The sequence below is a fragment of the Rissa tridactyla genome, chromosome 2, assembly GCF_028500815.1.
Source record: "Rissa tridactyla isolate bRisTri1 chromosome 2, bRisTri1.patW.cur.20221130, whole genome shotgun sequence".
Lineage (NCBI taxonomy): Eukaryota > Metazoa > Chordata > Aves > Charadriiformes > Laridae > Rissa > Rissa tridactyla.
In genome coordinates, this window is record NC_071467.1 from 166,025,342 (window position 1) to 166,051,850 (window position 26,509).

Below are 26,509 nucleotides of genomic sequence, written 5' to 3' on the forward strand. Positions count from 1 at the left end.
TATCCCTTGCCAAAAGCATAAAAATGTGGCACAAACACGTAACATGAACCGTGTCTGGTAACATCTTCCTCTCCTCATCCCTATGAGGCCTTTAAACCTGCTTGTGCATCTGTTTCTGTTCCTGATGACAGCCCAAGCTTTGCTCTTATAAATTCCCCAGGCACAGATGCTCCCCCTGTCCTCTTCCTATTTTTAAAATGCATAAAAAACACTGTACTTGCAAGAAAGAAATTCTGCCTCTTATAAGCATACTCACAGCTACAAAACAAAACAAAAAACAACAACAAAAAAACCCACCCTGCTGTTTATTATGCTGTTTATATTCCGTAGCACTTGTCCTGAACACTGAATGCAATCACTTCCCTGACCTAATAACCGAACACTAGTACACAGGACTGACCAAATTAAATACACACATTAATTGCACCGACCTACCAGTTACTTACACTACTCTGAAATGCTTCTGTACTTACTGGATGTAGAGGCTTAAAAACAGGTCTCCTTTCCAGACAATGTAAATGTCCTGGATACAGAATGACTCAGAGGTGCTGCATTTTTGTTTCAGTATCCGGTAATTTTCGTCTGTGAGGTTCCAGAGAGCTTGAAAACGATCATTCAGGAGCAGGAAGAGCTTAAAGTTCTCCTTTCCTTTCTGGTCACTAGGCTCTTTGAGGAAAGATGAGGGGAAAAAAGGGTATCAGAAAACCTTGATTCCAAGAAAGATTGTGGAAAACATTGCCTATATTTAATACTTAGCTCAATTTTTGAGCGTGAAGCACATGCGTTCTTACAGAAAAACAATGCCAAAGAGGAAGGAGATGATGGTTTAGGGTTGGGTCCCTGTGAGTTATTGCAGGGACAATCCATGCTAAGGCTTTGTCCTTCCCATTCTTGTGGGGCATGGGGTCAGGGCCACCTGTGAGGCTCAGCCCCAGCTTAGACACAGGCACCAGAGGAAAATGTTCTGTCCCTGCCCCAAAGGGCTGTTCCCGGTCTCCTTGGAGGCTAGACTGAAAAGGTGGTGACATGAGAAGGAGCCACCCTACGGGTCTAATCCAGTCATTCCACTTTTGGCCAGACAGGCTTGTGAATATTTATATGGATTTGTTATTTCAGTGGAGCTTCTCTGATTTAATGCCAGCTCAGAACTTGCACCCTCAAGTTTTACCTTCAAAGATGGGCATGACCATGGATCGAGAGTAGGGAGGCAGAATGGGCACCATTTAGGGGCTGCGTATGTGTGAGATGCATTTTGGATTTCCATGCACCATGCTGGAAACAAGCCTCGGAGCAGGTGTAGAGGCTGACATTGGTTAGAATCTGGATAACCTCTAAAAACAATAGGAACCACAGTCCTAGGCTTGAATGGAAGGCCACAGGCATCCTTAAGAGCTCACTATCTTAAGTGAAACAGCTCTACATATCACTTACTCAAGCAAACCAGCCTCCAACAAGTCCTCAGCCATGAAGTTTCAATTATAATTCCCTTCGTAGGTGTGCCAGTGACTCGAGGCTAGAGCTACAGACTAAAAAGTGGTCTTTGACATACCTGCCTGGAGCAGAGGCTTGAGGATGAGGGCATCTATCCGTGCCAGGCATGCTGAGAAGGTTTCTTCTACTTGGAGAAGAGATGCAGTTGCTTCAGCTGCGCACATGTCCTGGAGACAACACAGAAGGTACACATAAATTCCCTTGCAAGAGTATCCATCTACCAAGGTTTCAGTGCTCATTGCAAACAATCAGCCTTTCCTGCTCTTGGCAGCACACACAGGTGTAATTGTTGTTGCCAAAAAGCATTTGAAAATGTTACAAGAGGAAATGGAAACCGACAGCTCAACATAAGCTGGTATCTCAGAAGACCACCGAGGCTATAGCCCATTTTCCTGATGCTCCCATTCAAGATCTTCTCAGGTGGGCCATGATACCTCTTTTCACATGACTGGAAAGTCCCTAAACTTCTTGATATGTCTTAATCCTGTTTAGTGTCAGATTCATTCTCCCAGAAGAAAATCCCTGAAGTACAAGGCAGCAAAGGATGAAGGAGAGCATCTCTTCTCATATCTCTCACCAGTTTTCTGCCCGGATGCCTCAGTCTGCACCTTTTGGCATTAAAAGCTATTGTATGGAGCTGCAGAGCCACGCTAGCCATGCTCAAACATCCAACTCTCCAGAGGAACAGAGGTCTGGTGTCACTCCTTCCTGAGTAGGACACTGCACTGCTGGTTATATGTCACAACTGCTGCGTCACCAAGGAAAGCTTGCCTAAAGTGGAAGTGGGCAGCACACCCATGTGAGCAAACTCCAGCAGCTTCCTCCTTCCAGCATTACCTCCCAAAAGAAATGTGTCAGAGGAAGTGAACACAGCCAGCTAGTAGCATGTCATGAGAGACTACTCTGGAAAAAAGACAGATGGTGAAGATACTATAGGTAGAGTCAGCTGATATTACTAATGGTGATAAAAATACAAAAATCTGAGATTCTTTTAACTTTATAAAACAGCATACTCAAGGGACTGAATATGGTCTGTCCATATTTAACCTTAGCCTGGTTGTATTGCATGCTCAAAGGCTATGTTCACAACAGTAGGCAAATGAGGATATGGCATTATGCTGCAAAGTTTTACATTGCTAAATTGGTGGCAAAGACTTTGTCACACTTTTGATGTGTGTCAACGAGTACCTCTCCGAGACAATTCTCAGGCATGGCCCAGGCACCATTTGAAATGGGTAGCTTGCACATAGTTGTGCCATTTTGGGAGATAAGGAGAAATTAGCTATGTATAAGATATGCAATAACCACTTGGCTATGGGGCTAGACCTAATTTATTTACTAATGGAGACATAACTAGAGTCTTTGCACTGTTTCCAGGAAGAGCTGAACTCATGCTATCTGCTGGTGGCATCCTCTAAGACTTCTTGAGCTTCTACCCTGTTGCTACAAACAATTGGTGACATTCATTCTTCTTGTGTTGAGATGTCAGGAAGTTAGGTGTAGAAGCCTAAATCTACTTTATACTTCATAGGAAGAAATACCCTGAGCATCTCAGCATAGAATTGTGGAATTGCCTAGGTTGGAAAGGACCTTTCAGATCATTTAGTCCAACCATCAGCCTAACACTGACAAAAAAACATCACTAAACCATATCTGTAAGCACTATGTCTACCCATCTTTTAAATACCTCCAGGGATGGTGCACTTCCCTGGGCAGCCTGTTCCAATGCTTAATAACCCTTTCAGTGTAACAATTTTTCCTAATATCCAGTCTAAACCTCCCTTGGTGCAACTTGAGGCCATTTCCTCTTGTCCTATCACCTGTTACCTGGGAGAAGACACCAAGGCCCACTTCTCTACAACACAGACCATAGCATGGACCATAAAAAGGACATCTGGGTGGGGTGACTAAGTTAGGTGGGAATGTCTCATTTGTAAGCTTCAGACGTGGGTGGATTCTTTGCTAAATAAGAGTTTGAACTTCCTAAAGTCACCAAACTCTGCTTAGAAACTCCCTTTCCAGGTCATCCTGGAACTTGGGATGAAATGGTGTCATAGAACAAGGGACACTTTGCAGTTTGAATAGTTAGCTGGCCTGCTTTTAGGTGGTTGTTTCGATCCAGACACAACTGACTGCACAGACAAATGACAATGTTTGCCTCTTAGTTACTACTGCCTTTTAAATTTCACTTGTCTGAAAAATGGGAAGCATTAAAAAATTCCATAATCTCATTAGTTTGCAAGTTTTCATACATCAAGGTCTGCATGACCATAAGGCTATTTTTTGCAGGAGCACTGGTGATGTGTCCCAGAGGAAAGCTCTAGGCAGGCAAACAGGTCAAAAAGCTGGAATCCAAACTCCTCCTGGCCCCTCCCAGTAAAGGCAACTGAGCCAAGAAAAAAGCAAAACAAACCAGCAGTCAGCCAGCTCTCACCCCAGAGCACTAAGAGGACAGGACAGATCTAAAATTTTATTTTTTTGCCACCACTTAATCCCCTGTCTTGTAGACACAAAGATAAAGTTGTTTCTCACAGGTCCTAGAAAGCACTCAGGCTTGTTAGAAATGTCTAAGCATAAGTAGGCTTGCTTAATCAGTGAGTAAAGTCAGGCTGGATATGTGACAGCATTTCCTTTTCAAATGCTTCAGCGGAACAGCATGTAGTTAGTGGGGTCATATTAGGCTCACTGAGTAACAGTCTGCTGGTTTTTACGTATATTTTTTAAGCCTGACTATTTTGTCTATTTTTGGAGAAGGGAAGACGATTCCATTGTTTGAGATTGCTGTGATATGGGAAGGGCTGCTTGTCTGCCTGGTCCTTATTTAATTCTGCAAGAAAACATTTCATCCTGTGCAAGACAAAAAGAATGGGTGCTAGATGCCAAGCTCAGAAAGTCTTCCCCAAACTGTTCTCTTATCAAAACAACAGAGAATCCACCCATTCATTACATACAGCTGGCTCAATGTAAACTGAATGACTCAAACCAAGGGTGCAGATACCCACAGCTTTGCTCCATGGGACCAAGACAGTCCACGAATAGATACAGGAGGCTGAGGAGCCTCTTCAGGGCCAAAGAACACATGCACAACAGCACAGGAACATAACTGCCCCAGCCTAAGTGTTATTTGGTTACTTCTGTAATGGTCACTTGGAAGAAAAACTATGTATGTCTAAGGTGAACCCTCTGACCTGGATGCAGCATCACCCCTTCCAACCATCAGCTGGTCCCTGCACTCTGCCTCCTGCCCGGCTGCAGTCCTGGTTTGTTGAGGATCTATCACCCACGAAGACCTCAGCTCAGACCTTATGGGGATGACCCGAAAGCATCCCCATGGTGCAGTACGTGCATTGAGAAACCCTTGCAATAGCAACACTGTACAGACACCCAAGCTAACTCTGCAAAAAATAGAAGCATTTGGATACTCTTTTCCATTATAACCTGATACAGATTTAACACAGTGTTTTGTTGTGTGTTTAGTGTTGGGTTTTTTTTGTTTGTTTGGTTGGTTTTTTTTCTTTTTAGCAGTCGTGTTCTCATCCTTCCTGGGAAAATTTGTGAGCTACTTCCAGCCTGAACACGACAGTCAAGGATCATTTGCTGAATGGGCAAGCAGCACCAGTCAGCTTTCAAAACAGCCCTTCCGGCACCACAAAAAGACCAAAGTTGCCACATCACATCACATCACCCAATAAGGTAAGCGTGAGTTTCAGCCACCCCTTCCAGGCTTTCCCCATGAGTTCTGTGAGAACAGCGTTTGCGCGCTTATTCTAGCCCAGTCAGGCAAAGAAAATTTGAAGTTTGTCATTTCATGAACAAAACCAACGCTGGCTCAGCCACAGAAGGCAAAGGAAACAATGGGGACTGCCCAAGGGCACACAGAGGTCGTGTTGTACATTCACACATGTGAAAAACTGAATGCAAACTGCAGTGCCGCTGGGTGATGGGACCACCGAGCAGAAACCTGGGGTTGTCACATGTTGTCTTCCCCCAGCTTGGACACAGCATTCACATGACTCAGTGGGTTTGTAATTCTGTGTTTGCTTTGTGAAGGGCAAGGCAAGCTTGAGCAGAGCTACTCTGAAGCCTGTTCATGAGGTTTTAGCTGGTTCTACATGGATGGCTCTGCTGCTAGGGAGTCAAGACCTTTGAAGATGGTGCACTCCTGATGGCCAGAATCGAAGGAGGTGCACCTCCAAGGAAGGATCCAGTAGCTGCATGTAGCATGACTGCGCCTGGTTTTATATGCAAAATCAGAAAGTCTACGGCCCTTGAGGATGGAAACTTCCACTAGCAAAACAAAAGAGCCACCAGCCTGCTTCAGGATCCCATGAGGAATGATGAGATCTCCCTTGGAGAACATTTTCCACAGTATGAGACATATCTTTTTAATTCTCCTTAAATGAAGGTACAAGGAAGCCATACAGCACAGGTCTGTAATTAGAGAAGGGACACATAATAGTATTCATGTAGAAACAGGAAAAAGACCTTGAGAAACAACTTCTGTAGGAGTCATTGGATCTCTGTGGCTCATCATGGTCTTGGCCATCTGTCCGCTGAGCGTGACAGCATGGGCAGAAAAAAGGGAGATGCAGCAGCTAATACCAACCTAAGAGGCTGCTCAGCATCCAATAGAAGGGAGCAGCCTGGGTCATCTGGAGGAGCATTTAGCCTCAATAGTGTCTGTCCAAAGCTGCTAAATGCACATTTCAGCAAGAAAATACATGTCTTGAGGAGGCACAACAGGTCATTACATCCATTTTCGGGCAATTGCCAGAAGAGTGGGTGGAAGAGATAGGAAACCAAGCAAAGAGATATTTTGGTGAAATGCTGGGCCTCATTGTCAGCTTTGCATAGAACCCCTTTCTACATCAGAGTCTCTAGCTCTGAGGCAGCTCTTCCACCAGGAAAATGTCTGGAAAACCCCATAGATTTCAGATGAGACACAAAGTTCCTCATGGAAACACACTTCTAGTCAACCTTATCAGCTCCTGTATATTAAGGAAGAAACTGGGCATCCACAGAAGGACTATTCATTTTCCATCTTCCTCTTGTGAATCCCCCTCTGTGCTCAAGTTAAGAACATCAGTCAACAAAAACACCTCTCAGATGGGAGAAACCAGTCATGTACAATGCCAGATTTAGGAATCGCTTAGGGCATTATAATACTCAACCACCTGGGATGTAAATGCCGCGACCACTTTTGCTGTAGCCCCTTCCCTCCTTAAAACTCTTCTCTTTCCCTGTATCAGCCGTACCTAAAGGGCATCACGCCTTTGCAGCCCTTCCAATCTCATCCATCCTTGCAATTCATGATCTTTTTACTATCAATTGCTTCAGAAATGAGGCCAGTCTATCACCCTACCACATACAGTCCTCAAACAGACCAAGTTTTCCCTTCCCTGCCCTTTTAGAGGGAACCAAATTATTGCTGCCGTGCAGCTGAAGAGATACCTTCCTCCTACAGCCCATGTCAAGCGAGTACATCATCTTTGCAGAGACAGGGATAAAGCTGCTTTAATTCAAGCTCTAGTTCAGAAGTAAATACAAGTGTTCCAAATTGAAGCCAAGCAGTACTTAAAGATACTTCTCTGTTAGAGTAAACCTGAAACTCTTCCTCAGATATTGCTTTTTACTCTCTAGGACACTTGCTCTCATGCTGGTAATGGTTCTGCTTCTAACTAAAACACCTAAAACTGTCTAAGAATGCAACATAGAGCACTTACACTTGGACTGGTAAATTCCCCTCCACTTTGCAGGAAGATGCAACCTAAAGCATTTGAAATCTAAAACTCTTCTCTTGCCAGACAGTCTTCTAGATGCCCAGATGGACACACAAGTCCTCCCTTGCTGTGAACCACTCACTCACCCTTCGCATGAGCATTGTGTCTTTCCCCAAGCAGCGTATAGCTCTAAAGCTTGCACTTTACAGGGTGGAATAATATACATCTCTGCACAAAACCTGCCATTAAGGAGTTTCTCCCTCAGAAATTAGCAGATAAGCTTATTAAAAGTTTTTTTCTTAGACTGAATTAATATAGGCCAGCACTTTACATCACATCACAGTGTGTGACGTAATGGACAAATCTTGGGACCTTAAACCAGAATGAACATAGACCTAACTATTTATTTTCCTCCCCTTGTTCACGTCAACATCTGTATTATCACGATTAATATGACCAAAAATAGTGGGGTTTGGGGGAAAAAATGGATTAGCTTTAAGAGTTGCTCTTAGGAGGTGGATGGGGGAGAGGAAAGATTTTTTTTGAGCTTGGACCATGGACTGTAGCCTTCTTTTCCAGATTATTTTTTAACCTAAATCTGTTCCCAGCATAGTTTAACGTACCATCAACATAAACATGCCCACGAGCAGGGTGGGATCTTGTCATTCAATTAGTAGTGCCAGCTCAGAGTCCATAAACTCCAGAGCTTCTTAGGCCATGGGGGCAAACTCTGGTGGCCAATGAAGAGATGTTGCTCCTCTTTCTGTCCCTAACTTTGCTGCTTTTCTCTAGGGGTCAAGTATCCTCATGCATCTTAATTGTGTTTCCAAAGGACATCCCCCCCTCACGTGTCACGCTCCCACTGAGTCTGTATTCAGGCTGGCACAAAAACCATTCTGTCATGTGGAAAAACAATTCCAGGCTTTGTTTAACCAACACCAACATGCTGGAACAACTTCTTCCATTCAGACTCTGCTCTTGTCAAGCTTCAGATCATCATGACTTGGGATGAATTAATGTTCAACTTACCGGAGCCATCTCATAAGCAGCTAGAAAGACACAATGTGGGAGTTAAGAGGTAATCGGGAATAAAAGGGGCAGAAAGACAATAAAATCCTGAATCCCAAGACAGCCCTTAGCAGCATAAAAAGGAGAAAGAGAGGAAAAGAGGTAACAATTACTTGGATCAGACTTTAGCATGGGGTACAGGGAACATGCCAATGCCAGCCATGTGAAGGAAGTAGGCAAGATCTCATTCAACATTATCTTTACCAGGGAAAATTGCAGAGTAGGGCAGCAATGAAAGTAGGTAGGCACAGTGCACGACGTAATTTAAAAACACAAGAAAATTAACAAACCCATCAGAACTCTCACCCCGAATGTAAGACCCTCAGGCTTTCAGTTGGTCCATGTTCATACACAGACAAGGCCACACAGCAAACGTTTGGGGCACAGCACAACCACCTCTACCCTCAAGTTGTGAGGCCAGGTCACAACAAACAGCAGGACATTTAACCCCACAATGCGTAATTAAGCCATTGAACTCACTGTCACAAGAGTCTGTCATTGCTATGAGAATACCATATGTGCTTTCAAAAGCAGCTGGATAAGTCTATGGTGGAAAAAAAAAAAATCAATTAAAAGCTAATAAAAACAAAAGCATCAACTCCAGCTCAGGAAGTCCCTGAGGAGGCAAGAAGCACATATGGAAGAAGTATTACTACAACCTGTCCCAGTTTTTGTGGTGGTGTTCTGGAGGCATGTTCTTCTACATTATAAGAGGTGAGATATCCTGGCTTGGTATAGCTGATTTTCTGTATCAGTCATAAAATTGTTTGTGGTCACCTCCATGGCAGGACCTCAAGCACTGAAAGAAGACACCGTGCAAGGTTGCCGAAATATCAACCACATTAAAATCTCAACAAATTTAGGATAGCAGTGTGTGTCAAGGAGCTTATGAAGGGTCAAACGAGCATTCACTACTCTCTTCAGAAAGCACCAAGGCTGTATAATTGATTTTTCAGCCCAAGGAGAACCTTTTTTTTTTTTTACCCCCAGACTTTTATTTTCTTCCATCTTTGACACAGAAAAACAGGAAGCTATGTGTGGGGGAAGGGAGTGTGTTTTTCTCTCTCTTTCCCCCCCCAACCCCACCCCCCACCCCCAGAAACAGGGAACACAAAAGCTTTACACAAGCCTTATCTGACCCAACTTTTTTTCATGCTTCCCCAAACCCAAATTTGAAGCTCATTTTCCTTTTAGGAAGTTCACTCCTGAGCCTAATGAAAACAACCATAAACCTCTAGTTGACAGCAAAAGGACAAAAGCCATTTGCCCTTTCTGGTGTCTGAAGGCTGAACTACCCACTGCAGACTCCCTTTGTAACTAAAGAGGCACGTGAAAAGCTCAATTTCACCCAGCCTTAGTGACATGAGCAGACCTTAGGGCATACCTGGTCTCTCTCCACTAGCTACCGAATTAAACAGCTCAGATAAAACCCTTTACTTGTTGACAACTAAGGCTAGAGAAGGTCACTGTCAACACAATTAAGGATATCATTCAGCCTTTGCAAATAACAAGACGAGTACGACAAGGCCTGCAGGTGAGATGTTTACTTCGTGGTTTAATCCCCCTTGGCCTTGTAGTTCCCATTATCATTATGGTTATCACTTACAAGCAGTTTATGCATGCAGAAGCATAACTATTTTGACCCAGCGACTCATATGCAACACAGAATGACTTGGGATTACTGGGTGAAACTCCAAGCCAAATCTGAAATAACTACAGGTTGTCTTGGAGGCAGCAAAGGAAAGATCGTGAGAAAAGGGGACTAAATAATTCTCCATTGGAGTGGAAATATGGGAAAGATAGAAGATAACAGCTAGGGACAATTTTTGTGTCACAGCTCTTGTATCAGCTTTGGGAGCAGGTGTTCCTCTCCCTTGGCCTCGTGCTCCCAATATGCCTACTCTGCTTTTCCAAAGCAAATGGGATTTCAGCACAGCCTCAAAAAGCATGAAAAATGAGAGACTGCTACACGTCTGGGGTTTAGAATGTGTGTTATCATTTACATTGAAGGAGTTTTGAGTTAGACTCTGATAAGCAGAGTCTGAATTACAGCCTGGAAACCTGGAAACCCAGAGGCACAAACAATATCAGAGGAGCGTTCCTTGGGACAATGGGAGAACTGATAGCAGAACTGCTTCACAGATGAGATGGAATTCAATGTACAGCAATGTCAGCCCTCTGAACCACCCTTTCCACTCAGCACTTCCAGAACCTGAGTAGGACCAGAAGGGATTTCACTTCCTTTGTGCTAAAAAGACAGAAAATCATCATAAAACCGTGAGAATAGCCACCTTTGAGATGGCTGGTTCTGCTGAATATTCATAAGTGAGGCCCTGGATCCATCCTCTAGTTGCCCTGGCTTTTGACACCACTACTTGCCTCTCCTCTCATCTCACAGGTGTTTGCTTATGCTAGAGGCAATGTCCAAAAGCTAACGACATATCACTCCAAAATGCCACTTACAAAGCCTCCCAGATCTGCCTTACTAAGTGACCCAGGCAAAGTCTAAGCACTTCACAGCATCCCCAATACCTGCCAGAAAATGGGCAGGGCTGAAGTCCGTACAAAGGAACAGGAATGGAGGCGGGGGGGGGGGGAAGACTTTGTTGGATTACTTTAATCTCTACACTCAGCCTTTCTCCACTTTCTGTGTGAGTCTCTTAAACACACTCATGGCTAGGTACATTAACAACAATCCCAGCTGAAGAACCACCAAATTTTTCTTCCTCTCATGCCCAAGGCCTTTACCAAAGGCTGAGTGTAGTAGGAAGCTTCTAGTGTTTCATCATTCCCTTCAGGTGCTCTTGGAGGACAAATTACAAGCCACTGAAGGCAGGACAGACGTGCAAAGAGTCACCAGCGCTTCTTAACCTCTGATCATCATTTTGAGACGCCACAGTTCACTGAAATGCTTTGAGTGCCAAAACCCAGGTCTTTTGATGACCTGAAGAGCTGGTCAGAAGCTCTGACAAAACTGTTTCACAAGAAAATTCCTGTTTGTTGTGCCCAAAGTGCTTTGCATGAGCCCTTTCCAATTCAAAAGGAATGTAAACATTAGCCGACCAGCTCAGGCCAGTGGTCCAGCTAGTCTAGCAGTAAGAATAAGAGCTATTATTTAGAGAACAAACAGAAGCTTGGCCACTTTCTGAGGTTCATTCCTCTTGTATTTCCTCAACAACTAACTGTTGCATTAGGGATCTCCAAAGGTGCAACCCTGTTCCTAGTATCTGCCTATGGACCTGTTGTCCTTGAATTTATCTCATCCCTCTTGAAGTTGCTGATATTGTTTCCTTCCAAAATGCATTACTAAATTGCAGGCAGGATCCTGAAGGACAATTCTGCCTGGTTTCCTTGCAGATCCTCAAAAATCTTGTCTTGCAGCTCATTGGGAATTAAAGTCGTTGCAGCAACAGTAATGAAACTACCAAGTTCAGGGAGAAGCTACAAGGTCTAGGAAGCTTCCAGGCCATAGGAAATTTCCACAGACAAAGAGACAGGGCCTTGGTTCGGGTCCAAATTAAACTAAGCTAAAGTTTAAAAACAGTCCCTCCTGTGAACTGCAGCTCCTCCTCTTCTGGCTCTAAACACATAGTTGTTTGTTAGTTTTAAAGAGTCTTGAGTGGGTTACTGTTCCCCTATAACCGGGCCTTTGACCCAGACTTTTCACTTAACACCTAAGACACCTGCAAGCTCTTGACTGCTTCCCTCCCTTGCAAAAACCCAGGCAAGCTTATCAACCTCTCTTGCCCTGACTAATTAGTTGGGTATTGGTTTCTTTACTCTGCCAGGCAAGCTGTGCAACCTCAGCGTGAACGCGCGGTTTCCAGCCTTACTTCATCAGGCTTGTATTGCCAGGTGAGGCTGCCTGCTCACCTGGCATGAGTGGAAAATCCCTCCTGCAAAACAGGAGCAAGCCCCAACACAGACAGTATCAGATAGCTGCCCGCAGGAGAGGGACCGCGCGTGCACAGGCTTCTCCAGCATCCCTTTCTGGAAAACACAAGGTGAGAGCACGCAGAGGGTTTAATGCCACAAGGCCAGACCATACTGGGAATTAAACAGCTTACAGACAATGTACCTTCTTTATGTGCTGTCAAGATGAAGCACAGGGGTGCACGCAAGTGCATTTTATACTCTACTTTGGTCCCTTGCACAGGTAAAATTCCTACCTGTAGAAAACATTCCCAAACTTTACTCTGCCCCAGGACTTTTACTTATAGCACATAACCTTCAACAGTCCCTTCAGCCCGCTAAGGCTCGTCTTAACACCCTTCCTATGGTACATGTCTAAACATAAAACTGAGCCTCAGGAGCAACGGGAAAACAACCAACTAACGAACACTGGTCACGAAACCCAAAAATAACCAGCGCGTAGAGCAACGTACCTCGCATAAGGTGGCCAATTAAAATTCCCCCGTGGTAAATGCTACGGCAGTAGCTCCTCTGAGCTTCCGACTCCTGAAATACCCGGTGCTCCCAGTACCGCCGCTCTCCCCTCCCACCTCTCCCTCCCACGTCCAGCCGCCTCGTTTGCTGAAACACAGATCTGGGCCTGTTCATTAGATGAGACACCCACAGAGCCCAGAGAGACAGTTACGAAACCCATGCACGTAGGGTTTCTACAGCAATTGCTTGTTATTTGCCTTTTTTAAAAGGACAAGAAATTTTGGGATCTGTGCTCTTGCAGCGTACACATTGGGGAAACTGAAAGGGAAAAAGACAGGATGTGTTTTACTTTGTGCAACGGCATTTCTTAGCTCTAATCCCTTTTCACCTACAGAGCATTCCCACAGCAGTTTGCCAAATGAAGCTCCTGTGCTTTTTCCCCTTCTTCTGCCACTCTCTCCCCTCGCGCGACCTCTGTGCTTGCTGTAGCTCACAGACGGAAAACCCTGGGAAACTGGATGTTTCCTGCTATTCAGAGCCTGCGGAGAGCGTGTGACAGCCTGCACGTGATGCATGCAAGGTCTGTCCTCTGCTACACCTCAGCCAGCAGTAACTATTTCCCCTCCTTCAAAAAAAAAAAAAAAAAAAAAAAAAACCAACCTAAAAACAAACCCCAAGCCCCCAAGTCCATCTATAAGGAGGACCCAGAGTCCTCTCCAGCCCATCTTTTTGGCCTCAGCCACTATCCCACCTCCTAAAGCATGAAAGCATTTTTTTCCAGTTGATCCACAATTACAGCATATCCCCACAAGCATTTTGTTGAAGCAGCCACCGCCACCATGTACTTGCTTTCCACACCAGAAAGAGTAGATACACTGCCTTACAAAAGCCCCATGCCCTCCCCTTCTGCTTCAGAGCCTGCTGAAGAGCCCTAACAAAGCCCCATTCTTTCCCAGGCGCTCCAACATGTTACGACTCAGTGGCTTGCCTCCTCCCCAGCTATAGGATTTCAAGGATTTTTACAAACTACTGGAACTTACTGTGGGCTGAGAGATCAGGACAAGTCGGTTTCGACAGCGAGGATGCTCAGGGTGTAACAGGAGACAAGAAATGCCTCAATCACCTTTTGTTCAGAAAGGTTCTTCTATTGTGTTGATTTCCTTCCCATTTTCCCAGACTCCTGGGGTCTTTTCAGAGCAGAACGTGCCCATAACTCACTGTCTGCCTCAACACAATGGTTTAAACCACACAAGCAGGCAGAGCAGCAGCCCTTAAAGCAGCAGTCCTCATACACAGTGGGGAACAATACCAAGGAAGGACAGCAGACTGGGAATGGAAAGGATGAGTGAGCAATGAGCTCACCGCCGGCCTCCTACCTGCTCTGCAAGCTGCGAAGTCAAAGAGCTGGTGATCAAGACTTTGGCGCAATTACAGACCTTTTTTCTTTCAGTCTAAAATTTGGAATGAAATCATGTTTTCCACATCCCGAGGAAGTGCTCACCCACAAGGGACTGCATGGCAGACAGACACCTCAAGTCCTTTCAAAGTCTTTGCGTGGGTGCTTGAGCCCAGGAGGAGTTCCCAGCCTCCAGACCCTATATGGACAGAGACTGCTCCCTGGCATAGCTTATGAAAGTGCCTGCGCCCCAGAAAGGTGAGAGGCTTTCAGAGGTCCCAGTGCTGAGCATTTCCCTGTTGAGCACACAAGTTTGGGGATCTCCAGCTCCTCTGTGGCATTGTGTGAAAGGCTCAGGAGCTCTGCTCTTCTGGGGCAGACAGACACTGGAAAGCCCACCTTACATCTAAGGTCTGCTGGTTCAACCCACTGAGTGCAGTTGGGTCTGGGCCTCAAGCTCAGCTTTGTGGCTTGTTTCTGTACAGTTTTAGTCAAGTGGCTTTGTTGTGCATGCATTGGACTCATGTTTTTCCCCCATTATTCTTTTTAACTCTAGTCCAGTAAAGCTGTGGTGAAACTGTGATGACACAGAAGGGTGTAACAGTTTGGTTCGGGACACATCTTTTACTTTTGGTTGTGCTTCCTCAGCAGAAATCTGTTTCCAGTCACTCAGTTAGTTTTCCTGAAATGTTCAGAATTTGCACAAATGTCATGTTCGGTGTGAGACCTCCAGCTTCACATTCCTGCCCCCTACGTGCTGTCCTCATCAGAGGTAAGACCTTCAGCTTCCATATTTCCCACCATCATCTAACCTGTCCCCAATGCACAGACAACTCAGATGATTGTACAGCAGCTACCAGATTGCCACAGGTCAGAGCATGAATTCTTGTTGCTTTGCCTTAAAACACTGGGCGAAAAATGACTACTTGAGCAACCACCAAGCTATCCTAAAGCTAGGACCACTCCAGTTCCTCTGCATCCACATTGGGAACCTTCAGCACTGTGGACATCTTTACATCCAGCCTTTAAAACCAGATTAGGTTTGGGTTGAATATGAAGGGTGAGACACAACATGGTCCATCACCTATATCGTATAGGCAGTATTTCCTTAAGATAAAGACTGATAGAGCTTAAGATAAAGACTGTCCAGGACATTTCTGCAGCAGACAGGACAGTGATGAGGACAGAGATGTTTCAAGAACATCTGTGTATGAGGCTGTGTATGAGACATGCTTCTCATCTCATAAATGTAATACTGCAATTGCTTCCCCATCCTGCTTTGATTTGGGGGGGGAGGGGAAAAAAACATACCTATAGACATGTTTTGCAAATAGGTAAGTTTTAGTCCTGATCAACATGAAAACAAAGAGTCTCGTTCTGATCTTGGGAGAAAAAAAAAAAGAGAAAGTAGACACAAGAGACTTTCAATTGTAAAAAAGAAATAAAACAAAACAAAAAATCAGGCACGGATTGACAGATGGAGCTTTTCTTTTTGAAAAAAGGTATCTATGCCTGGAGTTTTGTCAGAACTAAGCTTCTTCCACTAACAGTTTTTATTAAATAAACACAGTGGCTTTCTACGGAAGTCTTTAGAAATCCTCCCTATCAGCTCTAGGTCTCTCTCCCATTATCCGACCAGATCGTTATTAATGAAATTGTTGCTGGCTATCTGCAGCCACAGATCTTAAACATAGAGCACATAATATCATTTCTAACCAGGAGCTTAGGGGATGCTACTGGCACTCATTTGTCTACAGAAAGCAATATCAGGTGGTTCAGGCTTCATATTTTGCTCTCCTGCTTTTTAAGTCTTTTTAAATCCTACAGTTTTAAAACTTTGTTTCCTATGCTTGCACGTGTCACTTTGGGGAACATGGTTTAAAGCCAGACTTAACACCATTACTAGAAACATCCACTCAAGGGATCAGGGAGAGGCAGTTACAGTGCAGTGGCACCAATGAACATGATGTCTCCAAGGGGTCTGGCCTTAAATAGATGGCACAAAACATTGGCATTCAACTACCTTTGCCAGTTAAAAGCATTTACCCCTCTAGAAACACCAAACTAGGTTTGATCAAGAAAACTCTAAGAGAAGGAGTTCACCTTGCTCCTCCTGCTTAGGGTTTTTGGCCATGAGAACAGAAAACTCCATCAAATCTCACCCCAACTTGTACCTCATGAGAAAACGTCTCCTTTCATAGAATCATAGAATGGTGTGGGTTGGAAGGGATCTTTAAAGATCACCTAGTCCAACCTCCTCGCCATGGGCAGGGACATCTTTTGCTAGATCAGGTTGCTTAAAGCCCCATGCAACAAGAGTTTGAACACTTTAATGATGAGGCATCTACAATTCCTCTGGGCAACCTATGCCAGTGTCTCATAATTTCCTAAAAATACAGCTTCCCTGAAACAAGTTGTCTTTTCCATCAATAAGTTTTTGTTTCATTTTGGTTTTTTGGGTTTTTTTGTTTTGTTTTTTGTTTGTTTGTTTGTTTTTTTGTTTTGTTTTTTTTTTTTTTGAACCAAAGCCTATTTATAGTCCAGGTTCCTCTGCTGAAACTATGTCCCAGGCAAATTCTTGTGTTCTGGGGCCAGTGATGCTGAGTCAGCTCCGTTGGCCAGCACATCTTTCTATCACCAGGGCAATACCACCCCATGTTACGAGAACCAACCATTCTGGAAATAGCTGCTTTATGACTCACTCAGTTACAAGAATATCCTTAACTATACCAGCTCCAATACCGGGTTACTGAAGCATGCCCCAGAGCAGTGGCAAACAGCTTGCAGCCTCCCATTCCCACAGCATCACTCGATAAAACCTTGGCTCCTGCTCACCCCTAGGTAGAGAGTGTTTGAAGATGTGAGAAAAATAAACTATTCTTTTCCCCTCTCCAACAAAAGATAGTTCCTCCTAGCATAAATCATAGCATCATATAGCTTTATTTTCCTTCCCAAAAGCTATTTTTAAAAATCGGCAGCTTCATTTACCTTACCCCTCAAGACATCCCAAAAGTTTTGGATGCGCATCAGTGTGAAGTAAAAGAGGACCGAGTTGGGAGATGGAGGAGGCAATGCAAATCGAAGATGACACCAGGCCCAAAATCCTAGTGAGCACCAGCTTGATATTTCTGCTGCCTTGCTACGGACTTGCCACAGACCATCCAAGGCCTTGGCAGGGAATAGGGCAATCATAGCTCTTGGACCTCATTGGAGCTATTATGCTTTAGACAGCTAAGGTTCTGACACAGCACCCACCCCAGACAGCAGCAACAAGCTGAAATACTCAGATTCACACTCATGCAGGGGACTCTGAAGTAGAAATGGATGTCTGATCCAAGCACATACTCTTTAACTTGTGCCTCGCAAGCCCAGAAGCACGGTATTTGTGCATACCATTGGGAAACTATGCATGGAAACAGGAGCTAAGTGTGCAATTATTCATATCTCATGCAAAAGAAGTTTCACAACCTTCTTGATAATTAAACTTGTCCTGGTTCTTTTCACTGAGGCAACACAAGCCTTTTCCCTAAAGGCTAAGAGAGGCATGCAAGGCAGGAGTGATTAGAAAACAAGGAACAAGAAACTGGGATCAACAGTGGGTACAGAGTGTTTTCTACATCTGAGCAACCATTGAGCAGTAAACCACTATAGAAATCAAACACTTCTAGAAATTCTCCAGACTCATGTCACGATGCACAGAAGAATTCAGGTAACGTGCGCTGCAAACAGTCCTATGTCTGTCTGCATCTATATTCCTGTCCATGAGAGACAGAGGTGACAATCAAACAAGACCAGGGACAGACTGCAACACAGGACTGGCCAGGAGGTGGGACAGGCAGAAAACAAGCATAAGGAGAGGAGACATGGAAAAGTTAGTACCATGTACTCAACATCTTTCCTTACCACACTCATTTCCTTACGTAGGGAAGCCCCATATAAAATTAAGAGACTGACTCTTCCCACAACCTCCAGTCTCAGTGTCTGCTACACAGAAAGCTCAGATGCAAACTAAATGTCACAGTATTGATCCCACACAGGGTCTCAGCATGAAGAGTCAAGAGTTAATCCCTGAAATGTACACAATCTAGACATTTCAGCCTTAGTTGAATAGCCAGATGACCTAAATACCATTTCCCTAGCTGTTTACGTGACCTTTGGTAAGTCCACCCCAACCTGTGCTGTGATCTATTAGATGACAGTTGGTCCTGGATCTGTCTCCAATTACATGTCCACACAGTGCCAGGTCTATGGCAGACCCAGTTCTTAGCACTAGCATTGCTGAAGGTCCACCACCAGCAGGAACTCTCTACAAGTTCTTTGACTGGTAGAAGCACAAGGTCCTTCAAAAGGCATTGACAAGACCCTGCACAGACAGTAGCTGTTGGCTGATGGCCTTCACCAGGTAGTATCTGGTTCTCCAGGTAGAGCTGGAAAGGGGAAAAACCAAACAGTGGGCATGCTGGCCATCAGCATGAGGGACAAAACATTGGTCCTGATCCAAGGACCAAAAAGTACCCGAGTAACATGTCTTCATGTGCCTGTTAGTCAAGCTGTACCAGTTCCTTAGCCCGTTGGACAAACTCCAGCTACAACGAGGTGGTGCTGAAACTGTGCATCATGAGCTGCACCAACTGGTCCCATCGTCCCCCTGTCCCACACAGCACAGAAGATTAGGCTGCCAAGGCAGGAGAACTAGATGGTCGTGGGGGGCATGGTCACCATCTCAAGATGTGACACCTTCATGCCACCTTCCGTGTGACCTGTGGTACTTACCTCTACCCTAAGGGCAGAGGAGTCAATCAGGAAGCCCATCCATCTGGCCATAGCGCCCTCCAAAGGTCAGGGAGCTACATTGCTTTCAAAACTTTGGAAAGCCATGATCATTTACTGACACTTTGGGAAGATACCAGGCACCTCTGCAATAACACCCAACCCCACATCATATCCAAAGGCACAAGCTCACTTGGGGCACATGGCGTTACACAACTAATGTGTTTACTGTTCAGTAAAGCAATTCTAATTCTTATTCCACAGAACAAAACACATAGCAATACCAATCCTTAGAGCAGCTACCTTTGACAGTGACAGATAGCCAGACCAAGAGAGGCACAGGGACTCTATTTGAGAATCACTTTTCTGTAACATACAAAAGGAAGCCTTTTTTAAATAAACCCATGATGCCTACTTAGTTACAAGAATGAAACGTGACTCATGATTCCAAACTGTTTATGGCTCTGTGGTAGCTTGTCTAACTAAAGGCCTTGCTAAAGAGGAAAATAAACACTAGCCTCTGGCAGTTACTCCTAATTCCATAGGAGCTGTTATGCATGCAGATAGCCACAAAACAGGAAAACAGACCAAAAAAAACCCCACTTTCGTATGTCAGCACCAAGCTGTCATCTTTCAGCTCAGAACAGCTTCTTTCTCTCTGCAAAGTTATCGGAATCCACGAGCCCGTCCGTAGTTGGTTGGATGGATAAGTTTCTAGAAAACAGTGTAATAATAATAAAAAATATTGTATTGCTCTTTCATTGTAGCAGAATGACTGCAACCCTTCTGGCTCTGAAAATGACATGAAAATTTGTCTACATTGGAGCAGAGAAGTGGTACCAGTGAGATAAGCAAGTACTTAATTGCATGAGTCTTTTGTACTGCAGAACAGCCCAGCCAGGGAATGGCACAGAGGTCTAAGTGCTTGACTGCAGGAGGACAGTGACTTTTACCAGGGCTCTTCCAAATGCTCTGAGCACGGTGGCAGAACCCCAGCCGCAATGCTGGAGCCTTCTTCCCACTCCTTCACAAGCTATGTCAGATGCATCCAGGTGGTGGATCAGAGGAATCCGATAGCCAGAGGCATATGGCACGTGGAGACATGAAAGAGAAGTAAAGGTGCAGAGCTACAGATAGACAAGAGACTCACTGAAGGAGGATGGAGAACAGAAAACAACTAGATTTTCTTTCTTAATGCACAAGATATTTGTGTGGCCAAGACCAGTCCCTCCCCATCACCCAGATGGGTTTTATGGGTACCTTCTGAGAAAGCCACCATTTGATTTGAGAGGGCTGGGAAAGGCTCTCCTTAACCACAGGCAGCGTGGGAGAAGATAAGGGCCAGACAGAACATGAGCAACTCTGAAGGGTAGAGCAAGTCTTGGCCCAGTCTTACCCCCATTCCTGTGCCTCCCAGTTCCCAAATCCCCCTTTGAGATAGCAGCATAGACCAGACAGGCCACCAGCAACATACCTTTGCTGTAAGAGCAAGGACAAGTCACTGCAACACTGTCCCTGGAGACAGAGCAAACCAGGAGGAGGTGACATTCCTTCTGCAGCCACATGAGACCAGCGTCCTTCTCCTTGCCTTTGACCAACCTTCCCACAGCACCACCTTGGCCTTATCCAATCTCTCTCTTCAGCAGCTAAGTGGGGACAGCAAGGTCCTGTCCCACTGGGCTGGAAGCCACCCACAACCATGAGGCACATTGGCTACATAACAGGTCCAATCGCCCAGAAACATGGTGCTGGAGAAACAAAGGCACCTTGTCCCACAGAGTTCTGGTGAATCGCACCATTATATCCTGCTCCCGCGGCACACGCCCTATTAGCACTGGGAGGGATTTTGTGAATATTTGCTTCGACGCGAGTAGGAAATGAGCAGCATTCCTTTTTTATGGAGGCAGAGATGGTAGGATTTTGCTGAATTCACAGCCTCCCCAAACTTGCGTTTTAAACGTGGGTGCATCCTTTTCTAACCCTACAAAATACCCAAGCAATAAACTTTGGAGAGAGACACTGTCATGCACTGAATATCACCCCATTTTCAAAGCTGTAACCCCCTGATCTTCGTCATTGCACAGAGCCAATTCTTTTCCAATAGGACCACAATCTCCCACAAGACCACTTCAACAGCAGTTTAGTAGCATCTCCCGGCAGCCGAACGCCACCTGAGCAAAAAGTCCCTCTTACCATGAGTTGCGCTGTCAGCCACGGTACGTAGCCATGTGAATGGAAAGAGCTGGTGATGAAAGCTGCCTGCTCTAACTTTTCAGCTGCTTATTTACTCACTTTAAGGGGAGGGGAAAAAAAAGAAAAAAAAAAAAAATCGAGGAAGTAATGCTCCCCTCCCAAGGTGCACTGCAAAACATTCTTGGTAGACATGGAAACCCCTGGCAGGCTGCCATCACTTGGCCAGTCTCCACATTAAGGTTTCAGCAAGCAACTCAATACTTGAATGGCTTTTAGAGAATTTAAAGGGAAACGGCAGCCACGGACAGGCGATGTGGCTGCCGCTCCCCCTAGGCAAGCATTAGGGGTGTTCCCGAGTTTGCCTTCATCTCTGTGAGGAAGCTGGTCGTGCTTCTGTGGTGCACAAAGCAGGCAAGTTATGACTGAGCCAGCTGAAAACAAATGCAGCCTCCACACTTCTACAAATGAGGTTTCCTAGCCACAGTCTGCAGGGACCGAGGGCAACCTTCAAATACCTAAAAGGGAGCTGTGAAGATGAAGGGAAAAATGTTTTGTGATGCTCTGGGGATTAAACTGCAGCTAAAGGCATTTAAGAAAGTCTATTCCTTCCTTCTCCTGGCTTTTCCCCTCTCTTGGCTCCCAACTTTCCTTTCTTGCCCGGAGGCTGCCTTCTCTTTGCTCATGATTGGGCTGAAGACCGATGGGAAACTGGGAGGCTGGAGATCTCCAAACACCCGGGAGAGCAGGGAAGCAGTGGGCATGGGACCTCACTGCTCTGGGGGAAGTGCAAGGAGAGTAGAGAAGGTCTGGAACTGATTGCTGGAGGGCATGGGGACTTCGGGGGTGGTTGGGCAGAGGTGATCCCACTTAGGCATGAAAGGAGACCCTCCAACTTCCCCTAAATGCCTTCTTCCCACTCATTCAGGAACAGCATTCTGCATGATAAAGGGGCATTTCCCTCTAAACAATCTAACCCTGCACAGTGCCCATCACTTCGGCTTCAAGGTATTTCAAAGCACATTGACTAAAAGAATCAATGTGCACCCAGTAAAATGAGCAGTGTTAACAGAGCCGTGACATGCACAAAAATTACCCGCCAGTCCAGTCTCAGATTTCCACCAGCAGTGCCTGCAAAGAGTTTTGCAACACGTATCGCACATAAGAGCACGAGAACATGTGGGACACACAGCTTCTCTCTTCAGGAGCCTTCTCACAAAAGACGTTTGCATTAGAAATCTCTGTTAAGAAATCCTAGACACTTGGAAGACATCAATATAACAAGGCAACTCCCTTCCCTGCTCTTTCCTTATGTGCTCGCTGCATTTCCAGGGAGACCAGACCTCAAGTCCTCCACAGCTCTTAGTCCATTTGTCCATCATTCCAAATGCAAGCAGATCGCAAAGAAGCCCCCGGGTGAGGGAAAAGATGAAACAGGCAAGACCCACATCCCCTTTCAGTGGTTTGACCCCTGGGGCACTGAGCAAACTCCCTCGCAGTTCAAGATGTTCTCCCAAATGTTCTCCCAAACTGTATTGTCATGCTTTTGCATAGCAACAAGGCCAGTGCTGCAGTGGTTGGCGAGGTGACATGTTTAGCAAGAGCTGCATTTCATTTATTTCCCAAGAGGATGCAAAAGGCCTGAGCTATAAATAGGAAGCTGACAAGTTTAACAGCGCCTGTGGTTTCGTTAATAGATTGGTGGTCATCCACTAATTGGTGAGTACATAACAGCGTGTGCAATGTGGGCTGAGAGTAACCTTATCCAGTGAGGGGTCATTGCTGGTAGGGCTGTATAGGGCAAAAAGGCAACTATTTCCCCTCTCTCTACAAAGCCCACTTCCTCATTGTTGCTAAATTCAGGTTTTGAAACACTTTTTTTTCCTCTTTACAAAATATCCAGCTCAAGGAGTCAGGTCATCAAATTAGAAGTAAGTGTTTGCATATAAAGAGTTTGTTCATCCTCCTTGTCATGAAAGAAAATGAAAAAATATTAAATAAATAAGTAAATTTATTTATTTATTCCAACTCTGGAAGCTCAAAGCAATAACATGAAATCTTACAATTTAAAATCCCAGCAGGACATTCTGGTCTGACCTACTCCTCCAGGTATTTTTAAATTATCTCAAGGAAAGAAGCTGAAATGAAGTTATGAAGTGCTGAAAAGTCTGGAGTCTGAGAAATCTACTTTTTTTTTTCCCCCTGAAAACTAAAGGAGGCATTCCACTTCAGTGACCCATATATAGAATTAGAAATCTGGAGGTTGGAAAAAAAAAAAAAAATCAGGTTTGTTTGTGCTATTTTTGCCTAGCTCTTGGCACAAATGTTTTCCGGCCATGGTTTGATGCCATGGCGGGCCTGGTTTGCAAGCACACGGAGAGGAGATAGATCCCCCATCAGCTGCAGGAAAGTCACAGTCTAAATTGCTCGGTGCATTAAAAACTGAAATAAAACACCAAAACACCTACAATTCTTGAGAACCCGCAAATAGAAGGATGGGAGCAATGTTGAGCAAACCTTAAGCTGGCCTGCCTATTTGAGCTTGTAAATGATTCATTTGCTATGGAGCTATTTTCCTGAAACTGTGCTTAGTTCTCGAAAAATGCTAGAACACAGTAGCAGAAGTGACTAGATCCTCTTGGATCTCATTGCTTGGATTTCCAGCCCATGGGCAAGGCACTAATAATAAACTGCACTCTGAAAAGAGCAACCCAGAGACTTTGGGACCTCATGCTGTGTTTGACCCAGGGCACAGTAGGTGCATTTCCACAAGTTTCTCCTCATGCTTTGACAACGTTTTCTGAAAGGAGAGAGTCCCATAAGTAGTGCGACTGGAAGCCCAGTTTGCCGTGGATTTATGCCCCATGGCTGCATCCGCTGATGTCTAGCAAGATGCAGGCACAAACCAAAGCTCCCTGTGGCTTGGGTGGTCATAGCGTCTCTGCCCAGTGTGTCCAGCAAGAATTGTCCACATACTGTCCTTCTTCCTTCCGCGGGGACCACAACCGACTTAAGTTTTTACCCAATGGCATACTTTTAAAACAAAATGCCCAGAAATTCAGTATCTCCCAGACTTTTATCCCTTGTCCAATTTCAACTGAATTAAACCAGCAAAGTTTTAGAAGTCCAGAGGAGAGAAGGGAGGAGGAGAAGGGCAAGCAAAGTATCATATCCAAAAGCCCCATTTCCTTAAGAAATCAAGCTGAAAAACGTTAAAACCAGCTCAGAGAACCACTGCTTGGGATCTCAAGAGCCCAGGACTGGATTTTCATCGTGGAAAGGAGGACCAAGCTGCACAACTTCTGAGGCAGATGCATGATTCCCTGCCTCGATGCTGCCACCGTCTGTTTTCTGTTGATGAGACCTCCTAACACAGTACGCTGTGTTCTTTTTCCACCGCACCCAGTTCTTATACCGATTTTCTGAGGGGACAGTTTCCCATCATCTCATGCAGCAGTCACCATACAAGCCTGCAGCAAGCACAGAAGCAGCAGATAGCCAAATAGCTGCTTTTCCTCCAAAGCAATGTACACGTTGGCATCCTTCCACCCTCCTCCAATCCTCATAATCTAATCAGTAATGCAAACCTTAAAGCTAGCCTGCCTATTTGAGCTTGTAAAAGATTCATTTGCTATGGAGCTATTTTTCCTGAAACTGTGCTTAGTTCTCGAAAAATGCTAGAACACAGTAGCAGAAGTGACTAGATCCTCTTAGATCTCATTGCTTGTTTTCTTGCCTAAAATCATAGGATCATAGAATTGCCTAGGTTGGAAGGGACCTTTCACATCATCTAGTCCAACCATCAACCTAACACTAACAAAAACCATCACTAAACCGTATCTCTAACGTCTATGTCTACCCATGTCTGTTACATACCTCCAGGGAAGCTGACTTCACCACTTCCCTGGGCAGCCTGTTCCAATATTTGACAACCCTTTCAGTGTAAAAATTTTTCCTAATATCTTATCTAAACCTCCCCTGGTGCAACTTGAGGCCGTTTCCTCTTGTCTTATCACCTGTTACCTGGGAGAAGAGGCTGACCCCCACCTCTCTACACTCTCCTTTCAGGCAGTTGTAGAGAGCGATAAGGTCTCCCCTCAGCCTCCTTTTCTCCAGGCTGAACACCCCCAGCTCCCTCAGCTGCTCCTCACGAGACTTGTGCTCCAGACCCCTCACCAGCTCCCTTGACCTTCTCTGGACCCGCTCCAGCACCATAACGTACTTTATGTGGTATGGGGCCCAAAACTGAACACAGCACTCAAGGTGGGGCTTCACCAGTGCCAATTACAGGGGGATGATCACTTCCCTAGTCCTACTCACCACACTGTTCCTGATATGGGCCAGGACACTGTTGGCTGCCTTGGCCACCTGGACACACTGCTGGCTTATATTCAGCTGTCAGTCGACCAACACCTCCAAGTCCTTTTCTGCCAGGCAGCTCTCCAGCCACTCTTCTCCAAGCTTGTAACACCACATGGGGTTGTTGTGACCCAAGTGCAGGACCTGGCACTTGGTCTTGTTGAACCTCATACCAATGGCCTAAATCCTAGCCTTCTCCCAGTAAAGAATACTGCAAGAAATTACTTTGAGTACAGGAGAATATAGTAAACCTGGTTTGTCCAGTCACTCTCTTCCTGACCCTCTTTTTCTGCCCTGCGACCAAAGATTTTCTTTGCTCCTTGGTGGAAGGACAGCCCAGATTAGTGTCCAATGCTCCCACAAACCCCTCAAGATGTGCGTTCCCTACCCGTGAGATTCCAGTAATTTCCTTGAGCCCCTTGAGCATAGCTGAGCTGGAGATGGTGGCCCTGCAGCTTTAGCTTCTACAGCCTCCTATGCTTTTCCCAGTTGCCTTCATCTCCCTTCAGAGACCAAGTCTGGGTGAAGTTGCAGACTGTAGCAACGCATCCACAACATCTTTCAGGGATGAAAGATGCTTTTAACATCCCCAGATGTCCAACACTTATCTCTGGTAACACTGGAGTCAGCTAGCATAGGATAGCTCTGATGCTGATGATGCATCAGCTTGGCTTACCGCCCTTTTTCATTAGAGGAAGAGAATTCTCTCAACAGGCCAGGAGAAAAACAAGAACAAGAACTGGAATCAGTCAGGCAGGTGTTAAAAAAAAAAAAAAAAAAAGAAAAAGAAAAAGAAAAAGCCAGTGTCTTAATAAGTGAATCTCCTTCCTCTGGGGGAGCGGCGAAAGCTCTGAGCGCTACTTTGCTCCCTGCATCCCCCCCCTTCACAAAGCCCAGCTTGAGGAGCAGCAGAGCACTCTGTAAGCGACACCAGTCTAATTAATTAATGACTCCCCGGCGTCAGCTCTGTGGCTGCTGGGTTCGAAAAGGAAGGCAGTAAAGAAGGGCCAGGACAGCATGCGACTGCTTCTGGTAAATGCTGACCGCTGCTGAGAGCTGGCTGGGTTATTCATAACCTCCCCTGCTTTGGGCTACAGCGCAGAAGTCGGAGAGATACTGGGAAGAGAAG

At 45.3% G+C, this 26,509-nt stretch overlaps 1 protein-coding gene across 8 annotated transcripts in view; it reads right to left on the reverse strand.

The window, feature by feature from the left end:
• The window catches only part of ALS2CL (ALS2 C-terminal like), a 48,939-nt gene extending 27,828 nt beyond the window's left edge, over nt 1-21,111 (reverse strand). Inside the window, exons 1-4 of one of the 8 annotated variants that reach the window (XM_054191283.1) lie at nt 13,706-13,885; nt 12,153-12,269; nt 1,550-1,658; nt 474-666 (exon numbers count right to left, since the gene is read on the reverse strand). In XM_054191283.1, the coding sequence (XP_054047258.1) occupies nt 474-666; nt 1,550-1,658; nt 12,153-12,263 (413 nt within the window). In that variant the 5' untranslated portion in view covers nt 12,264-12,269; nt 13,706-13,885. Of the gene's footprint in view, nt 1-473; nt 667-1,549; nt 1,659-2,068; nt 3,114-12,112; nt 12,270-12,664; nt 12,760-13,705; nt 13,886-20,305; nt 20,978-21,024 lie in introns of those variants that run through there. The other 7 variants (XM_054191285.1, XM_054191288.1, XM_054191287.1 and 4 more) reach the window with 7 other exon arrangements.
• Between the last annotated feature and the right edge of the window lie 5,398 nt (nt 21,112-26,509).